The following is a 20,280-nucleotide window of genomic DNA, read 5'->3' as shown; positions in this document are numbered from 1 at the left end:
AGTTTGAATTTCCTGAGTACTCGAGGTATCATGGATACCGGTGGAAACACATATGGAAGATGATAATTCCAGTGTACTGACAGAGCATCCGTGAAGCTGGCTTGAGGATCCCGGGACCGCGACACCATTAGATCCACGTCTGGAAGACCCCATCGTTTCACGAGAAGGGAGAAGTCTTCGGGGTGGAGTAACCACTCCCCCGGATGAATGTCCTGGTGACTTAGGAAGTCCGCCTTCCAATTTAATACTCCCAGGATGAACACCTCCGATAGGGCCAGAAGGTGTTGCTCTGCCCAGATCAGGATTTTGGACACTTCCCGCATGGCTTCTGTGCTGCGTGTGCCCCCTTGACGGTTAACGTATGCCACTGCTGTGGCGTTCTCCGATCTGACTTTCCTCGGAGGAGGTCCTGTGAGTGAATGAGGGTGTTGTATACTGCCTGAAGCTCCAGTACATTGATGGACAGTCAAGTTTCTGGTATGGACCATACGCCTTGCAAGGACCGGGATTCTACTACCGCTCCCCAGCCTCGCAGGCTGGCATTGGTAGTGACAAGAGACCATTTTGTGAACCAAAATGGACGACCCTGGGTTAGGTGACCACTGAAGGGTCATCCGAACCTCCTGAGTCAATGACAGGAAGGTGGTTCTGATATGGTGATGATGATGTCCATCCCATCTCTGCAATATGAGACATTGAAGGGGATGTGGTCACGGATGGAGGACTGGATGGGTTTGTGTGGTGCTCAGGAACCTTTCTAGGACTCGCAGAGGTTGGGTTAAATCGGGCTGGTTTAATTATAGAAGGTTTCATCAAGGTACATAAGATAACATCTCTTAAAGGCACCAACTAGTACCCAAATACTTCTTTGGGCTAAATTAAATAATACGTCTAAGGAAACTAAGGGTATCGCTTTCCGCAGATTTAGGGAGAGAGTCACTGGAGATCCGTGGAAGACTGATGAATGAGTGAGACCGGGAAGGAGTGTCCCAATAACGTAGCTGAATGACGGGAGAGATGGCGGTTAAGATGCAGCGGTCTGAGTTTCAACAAGAGTAAAGCAGGAAGCTGGTTGGACCCGATACACGGACAAGGGGAGGCTGGGATGGCCAAGTACACGAGTATACAATCCCAGGCCGGCAAGGACTACCACCAGGAGGTGACAGAGATGGGCCGAAGTGAGCCAGGAGTCTGAGCTGTGAATAGCCAAAAAGACTCTTTGCACTGACGCTGGTCTGCACCAGGCAGCCTCCCTAAATCCCTAGGCTGACCAACTCAGCAGGGCAGGAATACACTGGCTGGCCAAATGAGCAACTTTGTCCAAAACCAAGATGGCGGCGTCCATGCCGCTGCCGGAGTCCCTGTTGCCGCTGGGAAGTGTGGCTCTCAGAGCCTTCCTGCAGCCCCCCTACTGCCCGGGACCCACAGACCTACAGGAGAACCGCCGCCATGCACGGAGGGGTGAGTAGAGAACCCGCTGCATGCCGCCGCAGTTTCTCCTGACAGTACCCCCCCCTTTCGGGCACCTTGGGGATTTGTGGGGATTTCTGCAAAATAATTGCCTGATGAGAATTGGAGCATGGAGGTCAGCAGCATCCACCCAAGAGTTCTCCTCATGACCAAATCCGGTCCATTCAACCAGATACTGCAAGCGAGAATGACGGCAATCTAAGATTCTTTTTAGCTCAAATTCAGCATCTTTCTCAGTACTAACGGCTGTAGTCCTTGGAGTCTTTCGCTCGATTGGACTTAATTTTAGACGCTTAAGGAGAGAGATGTGAAAAGAATTTGATATCTTCATGGACGGTGGAAGTTTTAGTTTAATCACCTGGACAATTGGCTAGGGACCAATGAAGCGAGGAGCGAACTTCAAAGAGGGCAATCGTAGACGTAGGTGGCGAGTAGACAGCCAAATTCGGTCTCCAACCTTTAGACTAGGAACCGCTCTTCGCTTACGATCTGCAAATCTCTTGTATCGAGCTAATGACGTCTGGAGGGAGTTTTGTACGTTGGTCCATATTTTGGAAAAATGGCGTACTGAAGAAGTTACCGCAGGAACATCTGGTATGGGTAGACTTGAAAATTCTGGAGAACAAGGATGTCTTCCATAGACAACGAGGAATGGAGTGTTGCCAGTGGCGTCTTAGCCAGGCCTCGTTTTCACTATTTTTCAGCGCACTTCCGGGTGCGCGGCTCATGCGTCACATAGAGCCTGCTTCCATACCAGTTATGCGTAATGTGACGCATGAGCCGCGCACCCAGAAGTGCGATATAACACAGTGAAAACGAGGCCTGGTTAAGACGCCACGGCGCCTGCGCAGCATGAAGCGGGCGCTATAAAACTCAGGACGGCACTGATAAGACACTTATACCTCCTGAGGAAGCCGCTGAGATTCGATAAGGTGGAGAAACGCGTTGAGGAAAACGGGGACTTTGTTTGGCAGCCATTGTTTACAGAGCCGTTGGATAACCTTTGATATGACCGCATCTACTTGGAAAGCACCAGCGGTCGGAGTGTGACACCGGGGTCTGAAAGCCCTTTCCCCCACCCAGCGTTAAAGTGTTAATGTTTACCTTTTAATAAATAAGGAAAAGTGATTTTGCACAGCGCTGCCTCTATTCTCTTCTTTTGTTTGTTTCCATAATTCCTAAGGGGTTTGGCATTCCCCTTAATTTGAGACAGCTGCAGTGCATAATCTCACAATCTGCGCTCAGAATCTTTTTTCTGTTCTTGTCTTGTGAAGATGAAATGAATAGTCGTAAGAAGGCTTCCAGATCCTGATTGACCCGCTCTGTTTGGCCATTAGTTTGCGGATGATATGCAGAGGAGAATTGAAGTTTGATTTGCATAGCCGAACATAAGGACTTCCAGAACCGGGCTGTGAATTGGACCCCTCGATCGGATACAAGTTCAGATGGGAGGCCATGCAGCTTGAAGGTAGTGGAGATAAAGAGCTCTGCCAAAGCGGGTGCACTAGGAAGACCTGGTACTTGTGACTTATCTGGGCGCCCGATGTTGAAATTGTATGCCAGTAGCCTAAGCATGCGATTTGATGCGATTTCTCTTGAAATTCCCTTGAAGAGAAAATCGCTGTTGCATTGTATGCTATTGTATTGCATGCGATGCGATTTTAATATGTACAGGCACCCAGATGCCTGTTTCATATGTGAAATGGCCCCCCAGACCCCATTTTTAATTGTATACCCACTCTGATGGCTAAATGACCCCCATTGTTAAAGCCACCCCACTATCAACGCCAACCCGAAGCGTGGCGAGCGCAGCGAGCCTGCGAGGGGCGGCGGTACGCGTCCTCCGACCTTTTCATACCCCCACAATCCACGTCGGCGTGGAGTTGATTTTATATAGTGTGGCGAGCCCCGCGAGGGGACGTGGATACCTTCACAGCTATACGCGTGCGCTCGCCACGCTTCGGGCTCGGTGGCTCGCCACACTATATAAAATCAACTCCACGCCGACGTGGATAGTGGGGGTATTAAAAAGTCGGAGGACGCGTACCGCCGCCCCTCGCGGGCTCGCTGCGCTCGCCACGCTTCGGGTTGGCATTGATAGTGGGGTGGCGTTAACAATGGGGGGCATTTAGCCATCAGGGTGGGAATACAATTAAAAATGGGGTCTGGGGGGCCATTTCACATATGAAACAGGCATCTGGGTGCTTTCATATATTAAAATCGCGGCAAATCGCGTCAAATCGCATCGCATGCAATCTGATTGTATGCGATGCGATTTGACGCGATTTTTAGGTGCGATGAAGAAAATCGGGCGCCCAGATAAGTCACAAGTACCGAAGACCTTTAAGAGGGAAGAAGTGGGCCATCTTGGAAAACCTATCGATGACTACCCAAATTACGGTGTTACCTTTGGAGGCTGGTAGACCTGTAATGAAATCCATTGACAGGTGTGTCCATGGCCGAGTTGGTATTGGAAGGGGACGAAGAGTACCAGCGAGTGACATGCGAGAGGTCTTGTGTTGCGCACATGGTACACAGGAAGAGATAGAACTCTTGACGTCGGAGGACATGGTGGGCCACCAATATGATCGCTGAAAGAAGGCTAAAGTCTTTTGTACTCCCGGATGTCCGGCAAAACGTGAGGCATGAGCCCATTTCAAAATTTTTCCCCGTAGCTCCTTTGGGACAAAGGTTTTCCCGGAAGAGGGCAGAGGATGAGATGCAGTATGGGCAAACACTAACAGATTCAAGATGGTTGGAGGTTGACAGTTCTCACTGGTGATTGAGTCAAAAGATCGAGAAAGCGCATCCGCCTTACCATTTTCAGAACTTGACGAGAAGGAAGGCACTGTACATTACGCATGAATGAGAGATTTTTATGGTCGAAATAAACTGTGATTTTATGTCAAGCCCCCTTTAACAAATACCGTCATTCCTCGAAAGCGAGTTTGATAACCAACAGTTCTTGTTCTCCAATTGGATAGTTTTTTTCTGCAGGGAGGAATTCTTTGGAAAATTAGGCACATGGGTATAATTTGTTGCCCTCGCCTCGTTGTAAAATAATTTCCCCCACCTCCAAAAAGAAGAAGGGTTTATTGCTGTCCGGTTGAAGAAGAATGGGGGCCGACATGAAGGCTTGTTTCAATTGCAGGAAGGTGGCGGTCGCCTCGGGAGGCAAGTTGGACGGATCGGCTCCCTTGCGAGTGAGAGCAGTGAGAAGGAAGTAGGCTATGAACGAGAAGTTGTGGATGAATCGGCGGTAATACGTTGAGAATCCTAAGAATCTCTGTATTCCCTTGAGGGTGGTGGGTGCTGTCCAGTCTCGAATGGCCTTGACTTTGGATGGATCCATCTCTAGGCCCGTCTGAGACAGAATATGTCCAAGGAAAGGAACTGAAGGAACTTCAAAGATGCACTTCTCTAATTTGCAAAAGAGGCAATGCTTGCGAAGTTGGTTCAGTACTTCCCTCACTGTCTGTCGATGGGTAGCTAGATCAGGAGAAAAGATGAGAATATCATATAAGTATACAACGATGAAATGGTACAACATGTCCCGGAAAATATCGTTGACGAATTGCTGGAAGACGACCGGAGCATTACAGAGCCCGCACGGCATTACTAAATACTCGTAATGTCCGTCCCGAGTGTTGAAAGCCGTCTTCCACTCATCCCCGGGTCTGATACGAATTAAATTGTAGGCGCCTCGCAGATCCAACTTGATAAATATAGCGGCTCCTTTGATTCTGTCAAACAATTCGGTGATTAGCGGCAAGGGATATCGGTTTTTAATAGTAATATCATTCAGTCCCCAGTAATCTATACAAGGCCTTTTTTACAAAGAAAAAGCCGGCGCCAGCAGGTGAAGTGGAGGGACGGATGAAACCTTTCTCCAAGTTCTCTTGAATATAAATCAGACATGGCCTCGGTCTCAGGAATGGACAACAGATAGATGCGGCCCCGTGGAGGCGTCTCACCTGGAATTAGTTTGATGGGACAGTACCATGGACGATGAGGTGGAAGAACATCGGCCCCTCCTTTACTAAAAACATCGCTGAGAGCATTTGTCGAAGATGAGTTACTTGAGAAAGACAGGAGGAAAAACAGTGTGCGCCCCAGACTTCGATTTCCATGGTGTTCCAATTGACATGAGGATTATGCTCAGACAGCCATGGCATTCCTAGTACCAACTCATGGGAGTTTTTGGGGATAAATAAGAAGTCAATCAATTCTTGGTGCAAGACACCAACTTGGAGTAAAAAAGGGCCCGTCTGGCATGTCACTTGAGCATCGGGAATTCGGCTGCCGTTGACTCCGGTCAAGAAGAGTAACGAGTTGGTAAAGAGGGAATATTGAGCACAAAAAACAGCAGAAAGGAAGTTGCCTGCAGCTTCGGAATCCAATAGCGCTCTCATCTGTATAGGGCCTCAAGGAGTGGTGAGGGTGACCAGGATGGACGATTCAATTATGGTAGGAGTGGTGGCTAACACTCCTAATCTGGCCTCTCCTTTGCCGATTAGGAGAGGTCGTTTCCCGGTTGGCGGGGACAAGACATGACCATGTGTGAGGAAGACCCGCAATACATGCATAAGTTCTCCTTCTTGTGGCGGGCTTTCTCCTCCGAAGACAGGTGGAAGCGATTGATCTGCATGGGCTCCTCAGGAGGAAGGGTAGGTGTGGTAACTGGTCTCTGGGTCGACACTGGGCTAGAAGCGATCAGCCCGATTCCTCTCTATCTGTCTCTCCTGGAAGTGAAGATCCACCTTGGTACACAGCGATATGAGGTCATCTAAGGTAGATGGCATATCTCACGTGGCCAGCTCATAATTCAAAATGCCCAGAGAGACTGTTTATAAAGGCTGACTGCAAGGCCTCGAAATTCCATCTTAGCTCGGATGCCAGTGTTTGAAATTGGACTACATATTGACTGATGGGGCGACTCCCATGACGGATTCTCAAGATTTCCATAGCCGCAGAAGACACCCTTCCTGGTTCATCGAAGATACCAGGAAATGTAGCGATGAAGCCCGGATAATCGGAAAGCAGTGGGTCGGATCGTTGGAGAGACCCAATCTAGGGCTGAACCTGTCAGAAGGGACACGATATAGGCAACATTTGATTTTGACATTGGAAAATTGAATGGCTGAAGAGTGAAGTGGACGTCACACTGGTTTAAGAATCCGCGGCACGCCTTGGGTGAACCATCGAACTTGGGTAGATGAAGATGGGCAGATGCCGAAGGAGGCGAATCAGATGTGGAGGAAGCAACCGGAACTGCCGCAGATCCGGAAGGTCCCACGGTATCTGGTTGAGGTGGTGACAGGGTTTGCAGGAATTGGGCTACCTGTCACCGAGACGACTCCAGCTGTTCAAGATGATCCACAATACTCTGTAGCAGATCTGACGGAAGTCCCTGAGGCAGACTCGAATCCATAGGGTCAGTGCAAACGGTCACGGATGGAGGACTGGATGGGTTTGTGTGGTGCTCAGGAACCACTCTAGGACTCGCAGAGGGTGGGTTAAATCGGGCTGGTTTAATTATAGAAGGTTTAATCAAAGTACATAAGATAACGTCTCTTAAAGGCACCAACTAGTACCCAAATACTTATTTGGGCTAAATTAAATAATACGTCTAAGGGTATCGCTTTCTGCAGATTTAGGGAGAGAGTCACTGGAGATCTGTGGAAGACTGATGAATGAGTGAGACCGGGAAGGAGTGTCCCAATAACCTAGCTGAATGACGTGAGAGATGACGGTTAAGATGCAGCTGTCTGAGTTTCAACGGGAGTGAAGCAGGAAGCTGGCTGGACCCGGCCAGGTGGTAGCGAAGGATCCCAGGGTACTGCGGTGACACCCCGCAGGTGAGCAGGCTCAGCTGATACACAGACAAGGGGAGGCTGGGATGGCCAAGAACACGAGTATACTATCCCAGGCCGGAAAGGACTACCACCAAGAGGTGACAGAGATGGGCCAAAGTGAGCCAGGAGTCTGAGCTGTGAATAGCCAAGAAGACTCTTTGCACTGACGCTGGTCTGCACCAGGCAGCCTCCCTAAATCCCTAGGGAGCAGCTGCCATTGGCTGACCAGCTCAGCAGGGCAAGAATATACTGGCTGGCCCAATGAGCAACTTTGCCCAAAACCAAGATGTCGGCTTCATGCTGCCGCCGGAGTCCCTGTTGCCGCCGGGAAGTGTGGCTCTCTCAGAGCCTTCCTGCAGCCCCCCTACCGCTGACCGCCAGCCGCCCGGGACCCACAGGAGAACCGCCGGCATGCACGGAGGGGTGAGTAGAGAACCCGCTGCATGCCACGGCGGTTTCTCCTGACAGATGTGAGACTTTGGGACTTTGAAGAAAGTCAAATCCAGTGTTCTAACGAGTGACACTTGTCCATTGGCAGTGACAGTCTTAAGGCCTGCGTGTCCAGAAGGGCTCCCAGATGTAGCATCTGTGAAGTGAAGAATCCTGCCTCCCACCTGTGGATCTCCCTGTGGGAGGCCCCTCCCGTCATGCAGCAGGCTTATCTGATTTGGCCGGGGACTGTCTAGTGGCCCAGGCCCGTTTAGGCTTAGGCTTGGTTGCCTTGCCAGTGGGGGTATCCCTAGGATAGGCTTGACCTCTGGCTTTACCTTGGGGATGAAAGGACCGAAAGGCAGTTTGTTTAGGTCTCTGCGGCAGAGCTGTAGGGAGGCAAGCAGTCTTATCCGCTGCTAGGGAAGCCACAATCTTATCAAGTTCTTCTCCAAATACATTTTCTCCCTTAAACGGCGATAACTCTAGTGTTTTCTTGGGTCGGCTTTCCAGGGCCTTAGCCAAATGATATGACGTGCCTGTACAGAGCTAGCATACGCCTTAGCGGCTAAGATTCCTGCATCTGACGTGGCTTCCATAATATATGTAGCGGCCTGTCTAATGTTGGAAATACATAACCTGGCATCTTCAGATGCATCAGGGGAGAGTTCTTCCTCCAGTATCTGTACCCATGGTAGAATAGCCTTTGCAGCCCAGGTCGCTGCATTAGTGGGTCTTTGGACCGCCCCAGCGAATGTAAAAATGGCCTTGAGAGAATGATCCAAGCGCCTATCGGCTGGATCCTTCAGAGAAGATCCTGTGGTAACAGGGAGTACCGATGGCTTAACTAGCCTGGTAACATGTGAATCCACCTGGTGGGGAGTTTCCCATGACTTACAATCCTCTGGAGGCAGAGGATATCAGGATAAAAGCCTATTGAGATAGAGGACTTCTTACCTCGGGAGTCCCACTGATCTTTACGGATCTCCATTAACCGATCCGAATGAGGAAATTGGGCTGTAATCACTTTTTTAAAACGTCCCTAGTTTTTTGCTCCTGGTTCTGGCTCTTCGGAGTCAGACAATAAAACTAAACGGATTGCCTCAATGAGGGCTGGTACGTCCGTAGCCTGCAATGTTGGGGTTCCCTCTGGGAAAATAGGAACCTCATTCTTGTGGTCATTATCAGCATTATCCTCATCCTCATCATCATCTCCTGTTGTATCATCCTGAACTACTGGGAGTAAAGGCGCAGACAGGGGCCTAGCTGGCTGTGTTGTATTAGGCAGTTTTTGCTTGGCTACTGTGGTCTGTGCTAAGGGCTGAACCGTGGTCGATAAGGTATCAACCCATGGAGGAGCGGGTTGTACCACAGGTGGTGTAACTATGGGAGGAGGACAGTGATCCACTAGGGTGCCCAACAACTGTTGTATTGCCCTGGGAGGCTCCTGAGTAGCCACCATGACAGAAGACTGGCCAGGGGGAATATAGCAATTGACACACAGCCCCTCCTGAATGACGTCCTGCTCAGACAGGCCTGCAGAACAAGCCCTGCATGACAGGAGCTTGGGAGACTGTCTGAGTGCGCCCCCGTTTGGACATAGTGAGATAACCCAAATAGTGGGGGGAGTATACAATAGGTATAGCCCTGAGGGGAACCTAGAGTGATACACAGACGTATGTGACCAGAGAGGATAAAACCTCTGAATCTTCCTCAGAAGATATAAGAGAACACAGGGACAGCAACAAGTTACTGACAGATAGGAAAGAATAGACTGGCACTAAGTCACAGACACAATCACTACCAAAGTAGCTGGCTAAAGCAAAGTGCTGCTGCTGCACCCCAATCATCCACTGTACCCTATGGGGTAAGTGGGATGAGGGTGTCTGTGAAAGCGCTACAGTGTGTGGATGGTTTCACAGGGGAGACTGTACCCGCGCTCTAGGAGGCTCTGCCCGCCATGCTGAAGATGGCTGCCGGACTCTTGAGAGAGCAGGAAGAGAGAAAGCAGCTTCCTGGGCGGCAGATCTGCGGGAGATTGGCACCCAAAGCTGGGGGAGGTGCTGCAGGCTAGGCACCCCCCCCCCCCCCCCCCCCCCCGATGCTGGGCTTCCCCACCAGCAGATAGTAAGAGCCCTGTAATGGATAAAACTATCCAGACTGCACTCTGTCCCCGGTGGTCTAGTGGAGTCCCAAGCAGCAGTGTCCACCCCAGCTGCTGCGGCCTTATAGTGTGTACACACGATACAATTTGCCTTCCGATGTTGACGATATAGTCAACATCGGATCGGAATCGGATGCAGATCGCAAGGGTTTTAACCCTTGCGAACCCGACGCGCGTTCACGTATCGCAAGGCAGAAAGTCTTGTCTGCCTTGACTATATAGTGCAGATCTGCACTATATAGTCAGTATTGAATGAAAATCGGATGTGCCTTGTGATCCGATCATATCTTAAGGCACATCTGACCGTGTGTACACACAATTACCTGCTCCTGCGCTCCAGCCACGCTGTCTGGGAGAGAAGTGTCCGGCGGTGCTAGGCGCTGGATCTCTCCTCCGCCGATTACCCCTCTTAACCGTGGTCGTGGGGCAGTTCAGGAGTGTGGGACTGACATACAGGAGTATGACGGTGGAGGCAGCCCAGCCGCATCAATGTGGCTCAGTGTGAAAATAAGAATAAAATATGAAGCTAAAAGCTTACTGCTGGCAAAAAAAAAAAAACAACTGAGGATGGAGGCGGGGTTATAGGGGAGAGGGAGCAGGCATCCTGGGAAACTTTCAAAGCTTCGCTGATTGGTGCCACGGTCCTCTGGATCCGCCTACAACCCGATGTCACCCTGTGGGAACCATGGAACGCGAAGAAAAAATGCAATTACAGTAACCACCTGCAGAAGATTATATCTGTGGCAATGGTACTTGTGGAGTATCACGGCTCCCATCGCATGCCAAATGTAGTGGCATGAGATGGCATGCGATGGGATGCGATTTTGACCGTTTTTAAGCTATTTTTAGCAAAAATTGCATGCGATGCGATCGCATGCGTTTTTTGCACTGAAATGCATCCAAATGCATTGAAATGTGCAGCAAACATGTTAAATGCCCCCAAATGTCATTTTTTAGAATGTACCACCCCCACTATCAACGCCAACCCGAAGCGTGGCGAGCGTAGCGGTACGCGTCCTACGACCTTTTCATACCCCCACTATCCACGTCGGCGTGGAGTTGAGAATAGAATAGTGTGGCGAGCGCAGCGAGCCCCGCGAGGGGACGCGGACACCTGTGAAGCCCGTGAGGGGACGCGGACACCTGTGAAGCCCGTGAGGGGACGCGTATACCTGTGAAGGAATCCGCGTGCGCTCGCCACGCTTCGGGCTCGGTGGCTCGTTGCGCTCGCCACACTATTCTATTCTCAACTCCACGCCGACGTGGATAGTGGGGGGTATGAAAAGGTCGTAGGACGCGTACCGCTACGCTCGCCACGCTTCGGGTTGGCGTTGATAGTGGGGGTGGTACATTCTAAAAAATGACATTTGGGGGCATTTAACATGTTTGCTGCACATTTCAATGCATTTGGATGCATTTCAGTGCAAAAACGCATGCCATCGCATGCGATGCGATTTTTTTAGTATGCGATGGCCATCGGGGAAGCCGTGATACTCCACAAGTACCGTGGCAATTATTATTATAGTGGCAAATATGTACACCTAATATGTTTTTATAATTTACTTTTTAATACTAATAAAGTAATCTATACTTCTGTTATAGGGCTCTGTTACTTGTTATTTTATTTGTGTCTAATTAAGTTATACAGAATACCTATTGGGAGCTGCAATAGACATAAGTCGTCTTATAATTATCTTGTTAGACAGCATTCATTTTGATTGCTTAATATATTTTTTAATGTAAAGTATTAACACTTGATTGTCATGATTATCCTTTTCTACCAGAGAGTGTGGGGAGGAGACTGGTCAGATCTCTGGACTGGTAACACATAGTAACTTAATGTGAGGGGGGAGAGCAGGGGTATAATATAAACTGATGGCTCCTGAAGTATGAGATAAACCAGAGAGTGCGGGGAGGAGACTGGTCAGATCTCTGGGCTGGTAACACACAGTGACATGATGTGAGGGGAGAGCAGGAGTATAATAGGGGCTGATGGTTCCTGATGTATGAGATACACCAGAGAGTGTGGGGAGGAGACTGGTCAGATCTCTGGGCTGGTAACACACAGTGACATGATGTGAGGGGAGAGCAGGAGTATAATGGTAGCTGATGTCTCCTGATGTATGAGATACACCAGAGAGTGTGGGGAGGAGACTAGTCAGATCTCTGGGCTGGTAACACATAGTGACATGATGTGAGGGGGAGAGCAGGAGTATAATAGGGGCTGATGGCTCCTGATGTATGAGATGCACCAGAGAGTGTGAGAAGGAGACTGGTCAGATCTCTGGGCTGGTAACACATAGTAACTTAATGTGAGGGGGGAGAGCAGGGGTATAATATAAACTGATGGCTCCTGAAGTATGAGATAAACCAGAGAGTGCGGGGAGGAGACTGGTCAGATCTCTGGGCTGGTAACACACAGTGACATGATGTGAGGAGGAGAGCAGAAGTATAATAGGGGCTGATGGCTCCTGATGTATGAGATACACCAGAGAGTGTGGGGAGGAGACTGGTCAGATCTCTGGGCTGGTAACACACAGTGACATGATGTGAGGAGGAGAGCAGAAGTATAATAGGGGCTGATGGCTCCTGATGTATGAGATACACCAGAGAGTGTGGGGAGGAGACTGGTCAGATCTCTGGGCTGGTAACACACAGTGACATGATGTGAGGAGGAGAGCAGAAGTATAATAGGGGCTGATGGCTCCTGATGTATGAGATACACCAGAGAGTGCGGGGAGGAGACTGGTCAGATCTCTGGGCTGGTAACACACAGTGACATGATGTGAGGGGAGAGCAGGAGTATAATAGGGGCTGATTGCTCCTGATGTATGAGATACACCAGAGAATGTGGGGAGGAGACTGGTCAGATCTCTGGGCTGGTAACACACAGTGACATGATGTGAGGAGAGAGCAGGAGTATAATAGGGGCTGATGGCTCCTGATTTCTGAGATAGCTGTATTAACAGAACAAGGAAAATACTGTATGCAATAAGTGATTATTCCTCACCTGTGCTGGGATCTGTAGGGATTTCTTCCTTCTTACACTGCTGATCACCCCTCATATGTGTGTCTTCTGTATCTGTATCTTCTTTCTTATCTGACACATAAGACTCTTCTCTTATCTTCATATCCGTCACATACGTCACATACGTCTCTTCTCCTTCTGTATCTTCGGCCTTAATGTCAGTCACATACGTCTCTTCTTCCTCTGTGTCTTCTGCCTTAATATCAGTCACATCCGTCTCTTCTTCTCCCTTTATTTCTTCAACCTTAATATCAGACATAGCTTCACATTGAACCTACAAATAAATATCACATAAATAATGTCTGACAGTATTGAGCTTACACAGTAGATTATTGATCTATAATACACACACACACACACACACACACACACACCTGTTGAAATTCATATAGCGACAGTCACTTATATTGGGGAGACCCTTATTCCCACCTACCTGATCCTCCTGTGGGGTCCTGTGAGTCTCCTCTGTATAGTGCTGGGAATACAGAGGACGGGGACATCTCTCTGGGGTATCTCTGTTACTGGGCCCATCTGTAGGAGACATACAGTGACTGAATATATTGTACATGTGGATTAGCAGATGATGTGTATATAGGGGGCCCCATACCTGCTCTCCCCTGTACAATAACAAAGTCTCCTCTTACCCAGTGATGTGAGGGGCCGGTGATTCTCCATCAAAACATTCCTGCACAGACCCTTGTGTTCCTCTATATACTCCTCCTCCTGCATGGAGAGACAGACAGTGACATCCTGACACCTTCTAGGAAACCGACACACACAGTGATACAGTCATCACCCAGACACATCCCCTTGTGTTACTGTATAATGCCCCATTCCCAGCAGTCACTTCTCCGGTCACATCCCCCGGTGTTACTGTATAATGTCCTATTCCCAGCAGTCACCTCTCCGGTCACATCCCCCGGTGTTACTATATAATGTCCCATTCCCAGCAGTCACCTCTCCGGTCACATCCCCCGGTGTTACTGTGTAATGTCCCATTCCCAGCAGTCACCTCTCCGGCCACATCCCCCACGTGTTACTGTATAATGTCCCATTCCCAGCAGTCACCTCTCCAGTCACATCCCCCAGTGTTACTGTATAATGTCCCATTCCCAGCAGTCACCTCTCCGGTCACACCCCCCGGTGTTACTGTATAACGTCCCATTCCCAGCAGTCACCTCTCCAGTCACATCCCCTGGTGTTACTGTATAACACCCCATTTCCAGCAGTCACCTCTCCGGTCACCCCCCCCCGGTGTTACTGTATAATGTCCCATTCCCAGCGGTCACCTCTCCGGTCACATCCCCGGTGTTACTGTATAATGTCCCATTCCCAGCAGTCACCTCTCCGGTCAGCAGCTGGATGATCTTGTCGGCGAGTTCCAGGATCTTCTGCTCCTTGTCTCTCCCATGTGTCAGTGAGTGAGGTGGAGGCACCGTTATAGGGCTCTGGGTCCTGCTCAGTTCTCCTGACACACAGGGATGGCAACTCTGTGTCTCGTGGTCACTGGATGTCTTCTTCACTACTATGTAACCCTGTGTATTGGAAAATACACTATCACTGCATGCACTCCCAGTACCCTCTCTTATTGCTATGTGATATCACCTCCAAGATCCACTAGTCAGGTCACTGTAGTATTAATATATCAGTGATATCACTCTCAGATCCCCTCACCTCCCCAGTCACGTCCCTGTATTATTACTATAGATATAAGTGATGTCACAGTGATGCTCCCAGATCCCCTCACCTCCCCAGTCACGTCCCTGTATTATTACTATAGATATAAGTGACGTCACTGTGACGCTCCCAGATCCCCTCACCTCCCCAGTCACGTCCCTGTATTATTACTATAGATATATGTGACGTCACAGTGGCACTCCCAGATCCCCTCACCTCCCCAGTCATGTCCCTGTATTATTACTATAGATATAAGTGACGTCACTGTGACGCTCCCAGATCCCCTCACCTCCCAGTCATGTCCCTGTATTATTACTATAGATATAACTGATGTCACAGTGACACTCCCAGATCCCCTCACCTCCCCAGTCACGTCCCTGTATTATTACTATAGATATAAGTGACGTCACTGTGACGCTCCCAGATCCCCTCACCTCCCCAGTCACATCCCTGTATTATTACTATAGATATACGGGATGTCACAGTGACACTCCCAGATCCCCTCACCTCACCTCCCCAGTCACGTCCCTGTATTATTACTATAAATATAAGTGATGTCACAGTGACACTCCCAGATCCCCTCACCTCCCCAGTCACGTCCCTGTATTATTACTATAGATAGAAGTGATGTCACAGTGACACTCCCAGATCCCCTCCCCAGTCACGTCCCTGTATTATTACTATAGATATAAGTGATGTCACAGTGACGCTCCCAGATCCCCTCACCTCCCCAGTCACGTCCCTGTATTATTACTATAGATATATGTGATGTCACCGTGACACTCCCAGATCCCCTCACCTCCCCAGTCACATCCCTGTATTATTACTATAGATATAAGTGATGTCACAGTGACGCTCCCAGGTCCCCTCACCTCCCCAGTCACATCCCTGTATTATAACTATAGATATAAGTGACGTCACAGTGACGCCCCCAGATCCCCTCACCTCCCCAGTCAGCAGGTAGATGATCTCCAGGGTGATATTTAGAACCCTCTCAGTCATGTGACTCTGGTCCTTGTCCATCCTCAGGGAATCAGTGGCGTGTCTCATCCTCACGTGATGTCTAGTAAACACTCTGTGTCCTCACCGCTCGGTTGTCTAGGTGTAAATATAATTACAATAAACACCACACAGTACACATGTAACATATTAGGTAAAGGTGCCCATACACTAGTCTGATTTGGGCCAATATACCATAACCCATCACATCACAGGTGTAGTCAGCAGACAGCACATACATGGCTGCATTGTGGAGGCACAGAGTGATGGGAGGAGTCTGATATACCATAACCCATCAGGGTTGTCAACATTTGTAAAGCGCAACGGAATCTGCTGCGCTATATAAGAAACTGTAAATAAATAAATAAAATGTATAGTATAAGTGATATAGAATACCACTACAACGTCCATTGTAGTACATGATTGTCTCAAAATAATTGTAATGAGGCACCAAAGGCTGCTCACCCTGTATAATCGTCATACTACTACTACTACTAAGAAGATATCAGAGACTAAAAACCCTGAAAAAAAATGTATATCTAATTAATTTAAATTTTGTAACAGGACAACAAAAGCTGCTCCCTGATAATAATAACAAATAAACAGAGGCTGCTCAACTATAAAATAATACCACCACACCAGACTGCTCCCTCTGTATACTATTTGTAACAGGACGCCACAGGTGTCTCACACCACAGACCACTCCCCCTGCATAAACAGGACGCCACAGCCCGCTCCCCCTGCATTAACAGGATGCCACAGGCCGCTCCCCCTGTATAAAAAGGACACCACAGGCCACTCCCCCTGTATAAACACCACACCAGAGGATGCTTCCCGTTTAACATTTGTAACAGGACACCACAGGCCGCTCCCCCGGTATAAACAGGATGTTACAGGCCACTCCCCCTGTATAAACAGGATACTACAAGTCACTCCCCCTGTATAAACAGGACGCCAAAGGCAGCTCACACCACAGGCTGCTCCAACTGCATAAACAGGATGCCAAAGGCCGCTCCCCCTGCATAAACAGGATGCCACAGGCCGCTCCCCCTGCATAAACAGGATGCCAAAGGCCGCTCCCCCTGCATAAACAGGATGCCACAGGCCGCTCCCCCCTGAATAATACCCCTTTCAGACTTGCAAAAATATCCCGGGTTTTTGCACATGAACGCGCATCAACCCGGGATTTAGTGCAGTGTGAAAGGGTCTTGGACGAATATCCCATGTTCAGCATTCCGGGATCTCTACCCAGGTCCTGACCTGGGTAGAACCCGGAATCGACACGGGATGCGATCAGTGTGAACGGGTATTCCAGGTCAGCGTGACCCAGATCCCGTTCACTGCAGTGAAAATGCCTCCCCGACCAAACCGCCACATGACGCCACCCGCCCAACTTCATTCTGGGTCGGGTATCCAGTGTGAAATGGTACATTCCCGGGTAGTGTCTAGGGTTCACAGCCCCGGGTATGACCCGGGACTGCGAATGTGAAAGGGATATCACAGGCCACCACAGCCGCCCCCCCCCCCCGCGCTTCCCCCCCTGAGTAGCAGTGCGCTCCCCCCATGTAACAGGCAACCGCAGGCCTCTTCCCCCGTGTAACATGCCACCGCAGGCCGCTCCCCCTTGTATAACAGGACACCGCTCCCCCCCTGTATAACAGGACGCCGCAGGCCACTCCCCCCTGTATAACAGGACGCCGCAGGCCGCTCCCCCTGTAGAACAGGACGCCGCAGGCCGCTCCCCCTGTATAACAGGACGCCGCAGGCCGCTCCCCCTGTATAACAGGACGCCGCAGGCCGCTCCCCCTGTAGAACAGGACGCCGCAGGCCGCTCCCCCTGTAGAACAGGACGCCGCAGGCCGCTCCCCCTGTATAACAGGACGCCGCAGGCCGCTCCCCCTGTATAACAGGACGCCGCAGGCCGCTCCCCCTGTATAACAGGACGCCGCAGGCCGCTCCCCCTGTATAACAGGACGCCGCAGGCCGCTCCCCCTGTATAACAGGACGCCGCAGGCCGCTCCCCCTGTATAACAGGACGCCACAGGCCGCTCCCCCTGTATAACAGGATGCCACAGGCCGCTCCCCCTGTATAACAGGACGCCACAGGCCGCTCCCCCTGTATAACACAGGGTTGCCGACCTTCACGGAATTTGCGGGAGTCTCCTGAAAATCAATCGCAGCATTTAAATGCTGCAATCCGCGGGTCTCAGGAGGGGGCGGAGCTAAAATGGCACAATCGTGTCATTTTAGCCCCGCCCCTCCATGGAGATCAGTTATTTGTCGTATCCGGGGCGGGGCTTAATGACGTCACCGTTAAGCCCCGCCCCCAACTCGTAATGAAAGATTCCTCTCCGGGTTTCTCCCGGAGAGGATTTTTTGCAAGTCTGCAACCCTGGTATAACAGGCCGCCTCAGGCCGCTCCCACTGTATAACAGTACGCCACACGCCGCTCCCCCTGTATAACAGGACGCCACACGCCGCTCCCCCTGTATTACAGGACGCCACACGCCGCTCCCCCTGTATTACAGGACGCCACACGCCGCTCCCCCTGTATTACAGGACGCCACACGCCACTCCCCCTGTATTACAGGACGCCACACGCCGCTCCCCCTGTATTACAGGACAACACAGGCAGCTCCCCCTGTATTACAGGACAACACAGGCAGCTCCCCCTGTATAACAGGACAACACAGGCAGCTCCCCCTGTATAACAGGACAACACAGGCAGCTCCCCCTGTATAACAGGACAACACAGGCGGCTCCCACTGTATAACAGGACAACACAGGCGGCTCCGCCTGTATAACAGGACAACACAGGCAGCTCCCCTTGTATAACAGGACACCACAGGCTGCTCCCCCTGTATAATAACACCAGGGCAGCACAATACCATCACCTTCTGCCAGATACAGCAATGTCTTCTCTCGGTCCCCCGTAACTTAATCACCGTGGCTGCTGGAAGTGAGAGGCCTCAGGTAAGATCAGCAGCGCTGCCCCAGCAGGAAGAAGCCGAGATGCTGCCGCCAATGAATGCGTGGTGATTGGTCTTCAGGAAAATGGCCGCCGCTCTTCCTCACAAAGGACAGTTGTTCTGGAGTCTCACTAATCGTATATACAGCATGGAATCTATCAGCTACCGGTGACCTCACATCACATAACTCTCTCTCTCTATTCATTCTCCCAGGGACAATTAACGCTTCTATCAGTCCTGTAGTGATGTCTCATTGTGTGTCCTCATACAGCGGCGGCCATTTTGTTGTAGTTTATAATCAGCTCCCAGACTCTCCCGCGGCTGTAGCCAAAGTGTATTTCCTGTGTGGGGCAGAGTGGGAGGAGCTGTGTTACCAGGGAAACGTCCCTTCCTGGTGTGCATGGCAGGCAGGAGGGAGAGTGCTGCAGCTGGCACCAGGTGACCCCAGGTATTATACTGCTAGTAACAGCATAGTAGTGATTGCTGGGTGTGAGCCATAAGGGCACTTACAGGGGAGCTGCTGCTCTACTCACACAGGCTGCAGTATAATGGTAGCTGGTAGCAAAAGACCTGCGCTATATAGAATCTGGAGATATTTGTAAAATAATGCCCCTTTCAGACCGCACTTTAAAAACGGTATATTGCCGTTTTTTTACCGTTTTAAAACGGTAATGTGTGCGGTCTGAAAGGTGCAGGACCACTTAACCGGTTAGAAAAAAACGTTTTTTCTAACCGGTTAAAATGCAGGGTCCTACCCATTTCAGAACCGGTATTTTAGGCTCAAAATCGGTTCTGAAACGGTATTTAGGACCCAGCCAATGAGCTGGGTCCTAAATTCAACACAGTGAATACTTAATGAGCGCTCATTAAGTATTCACAGCACTGGAGCCCCCCCCCCACGCGTGTCGACACCCCCCGCGCGCGTGTCGACGCCCCCCCCCCGCGTGTCGGCGCCCCCCCCGTGTCGACTTACCCCGTGCCGGTATCTCCGTTGTGGTTCCCGGCACTGCAGCTCAGTATGCTCGGAAAGCACTTATGAAAAAAGTGTCTTTCAGAAAATGGCTGCCCCCATACGAAAGACAGTTTTTTTAAACAGGGTTTCCTATGGGGCAGCCATTTTCTGGAAGACACTTTTTTCATAAGTGCTTTCCGAGCATACTGAGCTGCAGTGCCGGGATCCACAACGGAGGTACCGGAACGGGGTAAGTCAACACGGGGGGGTCGCCGATGCGCGGGGGGCGTCGACATGCGCGGGGGGGCGTCGACATGCTCTCGGTCGACACGCGCGAGGGGGGGGGAGCTGCACGGAGGGGAGGGCTGAAGGCTGCACTGGCTTTGACCCTGTATTTGGAAAGTTTCCAAAAACGGGTCTGCCAGTGTCAAAAAATCGGCACTTAAACGGTAATATACCGTTTAAGTGGTGCGGTGTGAAAGGGGTTTTATCTGGCAGACCCGTTTTTGGAAACGTTTCCAAATACAGGGTCAAAGCCAGTTATGCGGTCTGAAAGCAGCATTAGTGATAAATTATCACGTAGATGACCGTATTCCTGACCGTGCTGCTGTCCCGTTTGCAATGTCCCAAAAGACTGTGCAGAGTCGGAATACTTTAAAATTACATATTTAATAATAAAAAAAAAAGACAAATAAAAAATACACATAACACAATGTTAAGCTAAATAGGTGGCCTCT

The 20,280-nt window shown here is 50.2% G+C and overlaps 1 protein-coding gene across 1 annotated transcript in view; it reads right to left on the bottom strand.

Annotated features, from left to right (window-relative positions):
* LOC146009552 (uncharacterized) overlaps positions 1-18,897 on the bottom strand; it is a 485,071-nt gene extending 466,174 nt beyond the window's left edge. Inside the window, exons 1-5 of the mRNA XM_083149997.1 lie at positions 18,517-18,897; positions 15,569-15,721; positions 14,290-14,481; positions 13,591-13,669; positions 13,380-13,477 (exon numbers count right to left, since the gene is read on the bottom strand). Of these exons, the coding sequence (XP_083006123.1) occupies positions 13,380-13,477; positions 13,591-13,669; positions 14,290-14,481; positions 15,569-15,673 (474 nt within the window). The 5' untranslated portion in view covers positions 15,674-15,721; positions 18,517-18,897. The remainder of the gene's footprint in view (positions 1-13,379; positions 13,478-13,590; positions 13,670-14,289; positions 14,482-15,568; positions 15,722-18,516) is intronic.
* Between the last annotated feature and the right edge of the window lie 1,383 nt (positions 18,898-20,280).

Source organism: Crinia signifera, chromosome 6 (assembly GCF_055691185.1).
Source record: "Crinia signifera chromosome 6, ASM5569118v1, whole genome shotgun sequence".
NCBI lineage: Eukaryota > Metazoa > Chordata > Amphibia > Anura > Myobatrachidae > Crinia > Crinia signifera.
Note: the sequence above shows the minus strand (reverse complement) of the source record. Positions and strands in the feature narration are given on the sequence as shown.